At 43.7% G+C, this 12,088-nt stretch overlaps 1 protein-coding gene across 3 annotated transcripts in view; it reads left to right on the plus strand.

Moving 5' to 3' along the window:
* The window catches only part of RUNX1 (runt-related transcription factor 1), a 370,084-nt gene extending 359,681 nt beyond the window's left edge, over positions 1–10,403 (plus strand). For all 3 annotated transcript variants that reach the window (XM_006886733.1, XM_006886732.1, XM_006886734.1), the window contains one exon: positions 9,928–10,403. In XM_006886733.1, coding sequence (XP_006886795.1) covers positions 9,928–10,403 — 476 coding nt within the window. The remainder of the gene's footprint in view (positions 1–9,927) is intronic.
* The last annotated feature ends 1,685 nt before the right edge of the window (positions 10,404–12,088 follow it).

Raw genomic sequence — 12,088 nt, forward strand, 5'->3', positions numbered from 1 at the left:
TGAGGGACCTCTCAAGAGTACTGAAGAGCAACGATGTCAGGCTGGAGACTAAGGTGAGCCTGATGCAGGCTATAGTCTTTGCACTTACGTGCTATGCGTCAGAGAGTTGGACAGTGAATAAGGATGATAGAAAGAGAACTGATGCCTTTGAGTTGTAGTGCTGGGGAAGAGTGTTGAATATACCACTTACTGCTAGGAGAACAACCAGGTTCATTGTGGAGAGGGTGAAGCCAGAATGCTCCTTGGAGTCAAAGATTCGGAAGCTTCATCTGACACACTTTGGGAATGTTGCAAGGAAGGGACTGGTCCTTAGAGAGGGACACCATGCTTGGGAGAGTGGAGGGAGGGATGGTGCAGGGGAGGAAGACCCTCGATGAGATGGATTGATTCTGTGAGTGGAATGGTGGGAATGAGTGTGCCGGAGACAGTGAGGTTAGCACAGGATAGAGCAGTGTTTAGGGCTCTCGTACATAGGGTTGCTACGAGTCACAAGCACAAAACAACATCAAAGGCTGTTATTTGGAAACTGCCCAAAGACAACATACTTGTGTGGCATGCAGTACTCCTGATACGCTTGGGGTCATCACTGGTCAATGGATTTCCATTTTGGTTTTAAGGATGTTTCATAGCATGGGAATATAAAATGGATTGGGGGAGAAGGGAAAGAAACCAAACCAAAGCCACTTTGTATTTCAGTATCTAAGAATGAAAATGAGCTTTTAACCTTGACTGCCCTGGAGAGGATAGGACTGTGGTAGTAGCCCACAGTGTACCACACTGCTAACCAAAAGGCCACACATCTCCAGTTCACATCCACTAGCTGTTCACAGGGGAAAGATGTGCAGTCTCCACCCTTAATTACAAATGAAGATTCATAATCTTGGGAACTTGATTGAGGCTTGCTATGAATTGTAACCCATGTGCTGGCATTGATTTCTCTGAGAAATTAGCCTGGAGCACAAGCCTGAAAGGGTCATCGTCAACCTGATGGGAGAGCAGGGGACGAGGGTACATTAAAAAAGAGTGGCTGACTGGTGAACAGCTTTAAGAATCCAACATTACTACTCTTGTGTCTGCTTTACCTTTTAATCCTTCCCAGAGCTTTGTGTCTGCCCTCCCCCCCCACCCCCAACCCCACCTGGGCTTCCCTCTCCATGGAGGACTAGGACTATGTCTGTTTCCTGATCCTTTTCAGACAGACTCCACACCTTGTCTGAAAAAGACTTGTCATCTGGAGGTTTGCTTTTCTTTCTTTAAAAAAAAAAAAAAAAAAGAGTAATGTTTAGCTGCCAACCTGGGCAACGGACAGCAAGCATTAATCTGAGTCATGCAAAAGAGCCTTTTAAGGCTGCCATTATCTGCTCAGGCTGTTTAATCCTCTGGGCAGTGGGAGGGGCCTCCAAGTGGGGCTGCTTTCATGCATGTCAAGCTGCAGAAGAAGACTTGAGCTGTCAAGGCAAATATTTAGCCCCATCAGTGGGGAAACATTTCCAACCCAAATACTTGAACCTGCTAATCTCCTTTCCTACTTTGAAAAAGCTCTGTGTGGCTATCAGGGGTCCCTCACCTCACCTATCATCTTAGTTTCTTGTTGTTAGGTGCCATCAAGTGGACCGTGACTCACAGGGACTGTGAACATCAGATCTGAATCTTGCCCGGTTCCCAAGCCATCTTTAAGATCTTAGGCATGTTCAAGCCCTAGTCATTGCATCAATCCATTTTGTGGAGGGTCTTCCTCTATTTCTCTGACCCTCTGCATTTCGGCAGGATGTCTTTTTCCAAGGACTGGCCCCTCCTGAAACATGCTCAAAGTCTGTAAGCTGAACTCTCACCACCATCCTTGCCTCTAAGGAGCACCCCGGTTGCTCTTTCTCCAAAGCAGTTAACAGGATATTCAATACTCTTCTCCAACACCACAATTCAAAGACATCTACACTTCTTCAGTCTCTTTTATTCATTGTCCGACTTTTAGATGCATATGAAGTGAAAATACCATCATGTGGATCAGGCTCATCTTGGTCTTCAAACTTCCATCCTTGCTCTTTAGCACCTTGCAGAGGTTCTTGACAGCAGATTTTCTCTGTGCAACATGTCTTTTGATAGCTTGATTGGTGCTACCGTTGGTGTTGATCGTGGATCCAAGTAAAATGAAATTGTTAATAACTTCCATGTTTTTCTCTATCATGCTGTTGCCTATTGGCCTAGTGGTAAAGATGTTTATTTAAAAAGTAATCCACATTGAAGGCTGTGTTTGATCTTCTTGAATAAGTACTTCATGACTGTTTCATTTTCTAGAAGCAAGCTTTTGTCACCTCCATAACGCAGGCTGTTGATGAGTCCTCTCCAATCCTGTTGCCAATGTCCCTTTCATATAGTCCAGCTTCTGGAATGATTTGCTTAGCATACAGATTCAATAGGCATGCAGAGAATACCACCTTTGCTGATTTTAAGCCATGCAGTATTTCCTTATTCTGTTCAGATAGCTGCTTCTTTGTACAGACATGTTAGTTTCTTAGTTCTCCTATAACAGAAATACTGCAAGCTGATGGCTTTTTTTTTTAAATTTATTGTCTTATTGTTTAGAAACACCAAATTTACTGTTTCACTGTTTAGAAGCTATACACTGCCACTGAGTTAGTTACAACTTACGGAAACCCTCTTTCTTGGAGCAACTGGTGGATCCCAACCACCAACCCTTTATCAATCCATCATGTAACCCACTAGGATACCTGGGGTCCTACATTTAGGAGGCTAGGAGTTTGGAATGGAATTCAGGGTCCCAAATCAAGGGAAGGAATTCTGTTGGTTCTGAGGGAAGATTTTTGTCTGTGTCTGTTCTGGGTTCCTTGGTAATTTTACTGTAACTTTTATCTTCCCTCACTTGTCCCTGCTTCCTCTTTGCTTAATCTATTCTTTGCATTTCTTAAAAGTGATTAAGTTGATGACACACCCTATACTGATATGGGCTCATTAACATAACAAAGAAAACTCTGTTCACAAACAGGGCTGTATATACAGGTACAGATTAGGATTCAAACAGGTATTTTGTGGGAAACAATTCAATTCATAATTGTGGTTACAGGCACAGGGCTGGGTAGGATAGAGCAACAATGATTGAAGAGATGCTGTGGTCTCAGGAAAGGATTTCAGACAAACACAAAATGAAAAATATATTTGAATAGTTCACTTATACCTGAATATACCTAAAAAACCCAAATTGTTTTGTTATGAAAATGTTTGCCTAAGTTCTTTTCTCCCCAGATAACACCAATGTCCTTTTGTGTCCATTTGACAAATAAATGTGTAGTCTCCTGCTGTATCAATTTGCCACAGCACAGATAGAAGAAAAATTCTAAGCAATATTTCAAGTCCTTCAGATATTCTCCCACAAATGAAAGAACAATTCTCCCCTGGAAGCTGAGACAGTAATACCATTCCAGCACTTAGGTTCATGACAAACCATGGACTCACTCTGGATTCCAGTAACTTGGTGCCATGAACACATACCATGCAGTAGCTGGAACAGACAGGCAGAGCGTGTCCAGACATCCCCATGAAACAGGGTGACCTTTCATTCATTTTTCCAGTGGCTTCACCTTTTTGTCTCAGGGCAAATGAAGCAAGAGGAATAATGGGCAGAGTCATTTATTTGTGTCCAGAGCAGTGCCTCAGATGAAAACAGATTGGCTATGTCTGCCCAGTGCTTTCCCTCCTACCTCAGCTTCTCCCCAGACAACATAAATCTAACTGGAAAAATGGAGTAAAGCTTCCTGTTAACCCTCTCCACGTAAGCACAAACAAGTGACACAGGGCTTGCTCACAGCTGGCCCCAGTGAGTAGGCAGGGACGAACCCTGTGGAATGAGACATGGCCAGACTTCAGAACTAGGTCCAGAGTGGCCAAGAAAGGGCAGTCCTCGAACCACTGTCCATTTACAATGTTTTCCCTGCCCACACTTTGAAAAAAAATTAACAGGAGTGTTTGTTTGAAAATCTGACTCCTGCTTTCCTCATTACTTCAGGGGATTTGCTGTAGACTTCTGTTTTTTCTATAAACTTTAATTACATCTATGATGAGGAATATATCCCCTCATCATATTCACTCCAGATTTACAGAGTTGTTTTTTGCTTTTCTTTCTTTTTCCCCCCTCAATCTTTCTTTTAATATGTTAGTGCAATAAAAGACAGACAGGGAGAGAGAAAAAACTCACTCACTGCCGGGATAATAGGCTTGAAATATGAGGAAGTTGATCAGCAGTTGATGCCTTCCAAAAACAGACTAATCCACCCTGGTAGCTTTCCTTTCAGAACAAGGTTTTGGCTCTCTTGAGTTTCTCAATCAGCCTGAACACAAAAGGAGAGGCCACATACCATCCTGAGTGAAGAGTTCTTTTGTAGATTGATTTGAGAACGTAACAAATTTTAAAGCATTTTATTCTTGCTTTCACTTTATTCTGGTACTGTTTTGGAATTGCCAAGGTAATAACTATATTCCTGACTTGACTCTTTAATAAGCAAGTCCAAGGAATAAAAACTAACCCAGGACATCAGCTTCCTATAGCTACAATGGTGGTTCTCAGCTGGGGGCAATTTTTACCTCATCTCTACCCCACCACCACACCCCATTAATGTCTGGGGACACATTTTTCTTTGTCACAACTGAAGGAGGGGGTGCTACTGACATCCAGGGGGTAGTAGCCAGGGCTACTGCCCCACATCTTACAGTGTACAAGACAGCGTACACACAATGATGTCAACAGTGACATCCAAAATGTCAATGATGACACTGTTGAGACATCTTAACCTACAGGATACAGGAACCCCTATATGCACCCAGCCTCTATAATACTTCCCAAGAGCAGTCTGTAGTTAAGGAAAATGCAAAAGATACACCGAACAACAGAAGTGTCAAAGCCACTTTTAATATTACATATACACAAGTATACCAATGTGAATTTTATTAACAAAGCTTGGTCATTCCTGGTAAAAACGTCAACATATTGAAAACATGGAATATATAAATCAAGGTCTTATATCCATTCTTGTTAACACATTCTCATAAAAAAATCATTGCCACCGAGCGGTAACCAATGTATAGCTGATCCTCCCTTGGGTTTCCCAGGCTCCTTCCTCACTCTCATTGCTGTGCTTCACCTCACCATTGTAGACACCGAGCCCTTCTAACCTCCTGGAGCGGCTTCCTCTTTTTCAGTGACCCTCAATTTTGCCAAGCACACTTTTTCCAGGTAGTGGTCTTGGTCTTTCCTAAGAACATATCCAGAGTATGTGAAACAAAGTGGCACCTTCCTCCCATCTAAGGATGATTCTAGCTATACTTCTCTCAAGACTGATATGTTCATTCTCTGGCAGTCCATGGTTGAGTATTCTTAGCCAAGACCATAATTCAAATCCATTCTACTTTGGTCTTTATTTATTGTCTCAATTCTGCATGCCTGTGAGGCAATGAAAAATACTATGGCTTGGGTCAGTCTCACTTTAGTCCACAAGATAACATCTTTGCTTTTCCACACTTTAAAGAGTGACTTTGTAGAATATGTGCCCCTTTTAATATCTTGCTTCATTTCCAGACTGCTACTTGCATAGGCACATTTCATTATATGTGCCTATGCAGTTGTTGCTGTTGTTATGTGCCGTCGAGCTGTTTGCAACTCATAGTGATCCTGTGTACAACAGCCCTAAACCCTGCTCTATCCTGCGCCAATCACACTCTCTGACACACCCATCCCAATTACCTCAGTCACTGAATCAATCCACCTCACAGAAGGTCTTCCCCTCCTGCGCTGTCCCTCTATTCTACCCAGCATGATGTCCCTCTCCTGTCTCTCCTTGCAACATGTCCAAAGTATGTCAGACGAAGCCTCAGAATCTTTGCCTCCAAGGAGTAGCCTGGTTTAACCCCCTCTAGGATGAATCTGTTTGTTTTCTTGGCAGTCCATGGTACATTCAATACTCTTCTCCAGCATCACAGCTGGAGAAGAGTATTGAATGCTATGCAGTAGCAGTTTGAAAATGTAACAAGATATTGAAATTGGCACATGTCCAAAGAACTGGAGTCAGAAAATCAAAGGGGAAGAACTCATTCAGCATTTCTTAAGCTCAAAGAACTGAAGAACAAATTCAAGCCTCAAGTTGGAATACTTACTGATGCTCTGGGCAGAATATTAAATGATCCAGAAAGTATTAAAAGAAGATGGAAAGTGTATACAGAGTCATTGTACCAAAAAGAATTGGTGAATACAGAAAAATTTAATTAAACATAGAAGCAAGAACATGTGGTGTTGAAGGAAGAAGTTCAAGATGCTTTGAAAGAATTGGCAAAAAACAAGGCCCCAGGAATTGACAGTATACCAAGTGATATATTTCAACAGACACTGCCCTGGATGTGCTCACGAAGTTGTCCCAAGAAATCTGGAGGACAACCACCTGGCCAACTGACTGAAAGAGGTCTATATTTGTTTCCATTACAAAGAAAGGTGATCCGATAGAGTATGGAAATTATCGAACAGTATCATTAATATCACATGCAAGCAAGATTCTGCTAAAGATTGTCCAGAAACAACTGGAACAGCACATCAACAGAGAACTGCCAGATGTGCAGGCTGGGTTTAAAAGGCGTTGTGGTACTAGGGATATTGTAGCTAATGTTTGATGGATCTTGGCTGTTTGATGGATCTTGGCTGAAAGCAGGGAGTACCAGAGGAATGTCTATCTGTGCTTCACTGAGTATGCAAAGGTGTTTGACTGTGTGGATCATACAAACTGTGGCTAACTCTGAGAAGAATGGGAATCCCAGAACACTTACTTGTGGTCATATGAAACCTATACTTGCACTAGGAGGCAAGCATCAGAACTGAGCAAGGAAGCACTGCATGGTTCAAAACTGGCAAGGGTGTATATTAGGGATGTATTCTATATTCATACCTTTTCAATCTATATGTAGAACAGATTCAGAAGGCTGGGCTCTATGAGGAGAATTGTGGCATTAGGATTGGAGGAAAACTCAACAATCCACGTTATGCAGATGAAACAAGCCTACCTGCTGAAACCGAAGAGGACCTGTAGCGCTTGCTATAGAAAGTGAAGGACTGCAGCCTTCAATATGGATTGAAGCTCAATATCAAGAAAACAAAGATTCTTACCACTGAGCCAATTGGCAGCATCATGATGGATGGTGAAGAGATTGAGATAGTTAACAGCTTTAGTTTGCTTGGATCCATAATCAACACTCTTGGCACCAGCAGCCAGGAAATTAAAAGATGTATTGCACTGGAAAAGTCTGCAGTCAGAGACCTCTCCAAAGTAACAGAGAGCAATGATAACAGTCTGGAGACTAAGGTGCACCTGATACAGGCCATGGTCATTGCAATGACTTGCTATGCATCAGAGAGCTAGACAATGACTATGTATGACAGAAGGAGAATTGATGCCTTTGAGTTATGGTGCTAGAGAAGAACACTGAATATACACCATGGACTGTTAAGGGAACAAACAAGTTCATGTTGGAGAGGGTGAAATCAGGATGCTCCTTGGAGGCAAGGACTCTGAAGCTTCGTCTGACATACCCTGGACATGTTGCAAGGAGGGACCAGTCCTTGTAGAGGAACGCCATGTGGAAGGACAGCATAGGAGAGGAAGACCCTCAATGAGATGCACTGATTCAGTGACTGGGATATTGGGGGTAAGTGTGTCAGAGATAATAAGATTGGCAAAGGATAGAGCAGGGTTTAGGGCTGTTGTACACAGGGTCTCTATAAGTCGCAGGCGACTCAACAACACATAACAACAACTTCAACAGGCATTGATTGCAGAACCAAGTAAAATTAAATCAATGTAACTTCAATCTTTTCAAAGCTTACCACATTGGTCTAGTTTTATTTTGATACAATTTGATATATAACTTTGGTATAATCTATACTAAAGGTTGTAGCCTTTGATCTTCATCAGTTAGTGCTTCAAACCTTCTTTACTTTCAGCAAGCAAGGTTGTATCATCTCCATATTGTAGGTTGTTAATGAATCTTCCTCCAGTCCTGATGCCATTTCATATTAGAAAATATGAGGTGAAGTTAAGGTTGTATCAGTCCTAAAAAGTGGATTCATTTGAAGGTAGATGCAGGGAGAGAAATGAATGGTAAGTCACAACACCACAATATTCCAAAGGTTGAATCACAGGAAATTGCCAATTTCACATGCTCTAAACAGGTCCTTGGAGAGGGACCTCATGCTTGGTAGGGTGGAGGGACAGCGCAAGAGGGGAAGATCCTCTATGAGATGGATTGATTCAGTGACTGGGGTAATCGGGATGGGTGTGTCAGAGGCAGTGCAATTGGCACAGGATAGAGCAGGGTTTAGGGCTGTTGTACATAGGGTCGCTATGAGTCGCAAACGACTCGACAGCACATAACAACAACAACAACAACAAACCAAACTAAGGAGTTGTGCTGCCAACCCAAAGGCACACAGTTTGAATCCACCATGGGAGAAAAGATGGGCAATCTTCTTCAGAGTAATTACAGCCTTTGAAAAATCCACTGGAGGGTCACCTGTGAGTCAGTTCTACCTGGACAGCACATAGCCAACAACAGCAACAAATTAAGCTAAAACTTTTATTTAGTACCATCAATTTAATTCCAACTCCACAGGATGGGGTAAAACTCCCTTATAATGATTTTTATAGAAGCAAAGTGCCACATCCTCCTCCCATGGAGTGACTGGTGGGTTTCACCACTGACCTTGTAGTTACCAGCGCGTAACAACTGTGTTACCGTGGCTCCTTTTGAACTACTCTAGACCTACACAGTAGCTGTTTCCTATGATGGAACCTAAATAGATCGTATAACATTATGTACTAGAATATCACATTGGGAGATCTGGTGGCTTATTATTAAATAATTGCGCTGCCAACCCAAAGGCATCTACCAGCCAGCTGTTCCAGAAGAAGACAATCCTGAGTGCCCGATATTTACTGCCTCTGAAAACTTCCTAGAGGGTCAGCTATGAATCAGTTCTGACTCAACAATACACAACAAAGTATATTTTAATATTCTGGTGATGCATGGCTAAGCGCTTGGCTGCTAACTGAAAGGTTGGCATTTCAGTCTCACCATCTACACCATGGGAGAAGGACGTAGCAGTCTTCTTACATGAATAATAGCCTTGAAAGCTCTGTGGAGTTACCCTGTCTCATAGTGTTGCTATAAGCTGGATTCTACTTCATGAAAAAAAAGGTCAATAGCTTTGGTGGCCTAGTGGTAAAAATCTGTGCTGCAAGACCAAGGGCACGTGGTTCAAATCCTGTCATCTGCTCCGTTGGAGAAAGATGGTCAATCTACTCCCATGCGAATACTGTCTCTAAAAACCCACTGGAGGGTCAGCTATGGGTTTGTTCTTACTCTATGGTACACAACAACAACAACAAATGTTACGTATAATATAGTCTAGTACATTAGCACATTACATGTTAGTGTTGAACTATTGATCAACAAGTTCAAATCCACTTGTTTCTGTAAAGAATTATAGCCTTGGAAACCAGATGCAGGGTCACTATGTGTTAGAATCCACTGCAAAGCAACAGGTTTGTATTTTTACATTGTTGCTGTTTGTTGAGTACTGTAGAGCTGAAACTGACCCACAGCTGGCCTTGTGCTGGGTTTTTCAGAGGCGGTTAATCGCATAGGTGGAGACCGCCCATCCTTCTCCCCAGAGCACTGGTACCACGTGCACCTTCTTGCCAAGCAGGCCATTGCATTCTATTACTGTAGTATCCATTACTGGCCTCTATCATAGCACAGTATGCTGTCGTCTTTCCCACTGAGGTGATGTGCGCAGTCTCCTCACGACAGGGAAGGCAGAAGTGCCATGGCCCCTCCAACTCACCTGGCCGTCTGCTCTCTCTCCTCTGCCCGCAGCAGCTCCTGACCTGACGGCCTTCGGCGACCCGCGCCAGTTCCCCGCGCTGCCCTCCATCTCGGACCCGCGCATGCACTACCCCGGCGCCTTCACCTACTCGCCCACGCCCGTCACGTCGGGCATCGGCATCGGCATGTCGGCCATGAGTTCGGCCACGCGCTACCACACGTACCTGCCGCCGCCCTACCCCGGCTCGTCGCAGACGCAGGGCGGCCCGTTCCAGGCCAGCTCGCCCTCCTACCATCTGTACTACGGCGCCTCGGCCGGCTCCTACCAGTTCTCCATGGTGGGCGGCGAGCGCTCGCCGCCGCGCATCCTGCCGCCCTGCACCAACGCCTCCACGGGCTCGGCCTTGCTCAACCCCAGCCTCCCGAACCAGAGCGACGTGGTGGAGGCCGAGGGCAGTCACAGCAACTCGCCCACCAACATGGCGCCGGCCGCGCGGCTGGAGGAAGCCGTGTGGCGGCCATACTGAGGCGCGCGGGCTGCCGGGAGTCGTCAGGGAGGCCCGCGGGCCTCGAGCGCCAAGGAGCGGCTTGCGTGGCACCGCCGGGTCACCCGCGCACGGCGCCCTGGAAGGGGCCCCTTCAGGTCCTGCGTCTTCTGTCCGGAGGACCCCCGCGCGGTCCGGCCTCCGGCCCCGGGGCGAGCACTGCGCGGGCCGCCCTTCAGGCCGGCCTCGGAGCCCCCTGTGCTTCTGAAGTCCACGCAATTCGCAATTTCTGTTGGCCCATCTCAGAGTTTTTCCAACCAGACCCAACTTGACGGTGTCCAGGTGCCCACCTCACCACCAGACGGACACGTTGTAAGGCAAGCAGGAAGATTCCTAGGGGGAAACTGTGAATGCTTCTGATTTAGCAATGCTGTGAATAAAAGAAAGATTTTATACCCCTTGACTTTTCACTTTTTAAGCAAGTTGTTTATTCCAAAGAGTGTGGAATTTGTGTTTAGAGGGGCTGCAACTCATCCAGATTTGTATTATTCTGATACAACTGTATCATCCTGATACAACTGATTTGTATTTTAATTTTATTTTCCGCACCTTATGAATTGGAAAAAAAAAATGCATATTTGCATTTGGGTGGTTTTTATTTTATATATATATATATAAATTTGAACTTGCTTCTTTATTTGCTTTGACAATTGAAAAAAGTATGATTCTCTTTTCTCTAAGTTTTTATTTATCTTTTCTTTTGGACATTTGTGTACTTGGGTTTTGTTTTTTGTGGTTTTTTTGAGAAACAACTACAGCTTTGGGTCATTTTTAACTACTGTATTCCTACAAGGAATTCCTAGATATTTATCTATCTTGATGTTTAGACATTTACTTACTGTTGATACTTTTTTATTATTTAAATGTACTTATATTAAGAAGAAAAATATCAAGTACTACATTTTTTTTGTTTGTTTGGGTAGTCACCAAAGTTAAAAGTATCACATTGAAGAAGGCTGGGAATAAAACTGTAGGTAATGTATGTCCTTGTGATAAGAAGCTGTACTGCAATGCCAAAGGCATGTGGTTCAAACCCACCAGATGCAGATGCTCCTTGGGAGAAGGATGGGCAATCTCCTCCTGTCTGATTTACTGCCTCTTAGCTATGGGTGGATTCCAACTCAATGGCAAACAACAATAACACAATGTGATCACTTGGTTATCTAGAATTACTGTTTACATTAAACTCTCCTTCCTGTTAAACCATTTGGTAGCTAATGCACCAATGGTTTTAATAGGCTTTTTAAAAACTTGAGGTCACTCCAAGGATCAGAATTGGAATTTTCCACCAACCTCAAAAAGGGTCCCATAACTGACCCCCTCACTTCTAAAAGAGGTAAAATCTTGCTCTGGAGGGTTCAGATAGATGCCAGTGGTTATGGTCAGTGCCCTTTGGAAAGCATTTATTATCTATCTAGGAGTTTACTTACCCCTAGCTTCCTGATAATTTAGACATGCTTTGTAAGCAAGCACATAGGAAAATGTGTTGGAAGAGCATTATCTACATGGGAACAAGGTGAATGAATTTGTAGATTCCTTAACTGCTCAGTTCTAGAGTAAGCAGTAGATCTTCAAAAACCCAGAGTTCAGCATAATTTAGCTCCCATGGAAATACCCATCATGTACACACTGGTATAGAACAAAACGTGTGTACATCCTCCATGGTG

Source organism: Elephantulus edwardii, unplaced genomic scaffold, assembly GCF_000299155.1.
Source record: "Elephantulus edwardii isolate Elephantulus edwardi_28Jun2011 unplaced genomic scaffold, EleEdw1.0 scaffold00051, whole genome shotgun sequence".
Classification (NCBI taxonomy): Eukaryota; Metazoa; Chordata; class Mammalia; order Macroscelidea; family Macroscelididae; genus Elephantulus; species Elephantulus edwardii.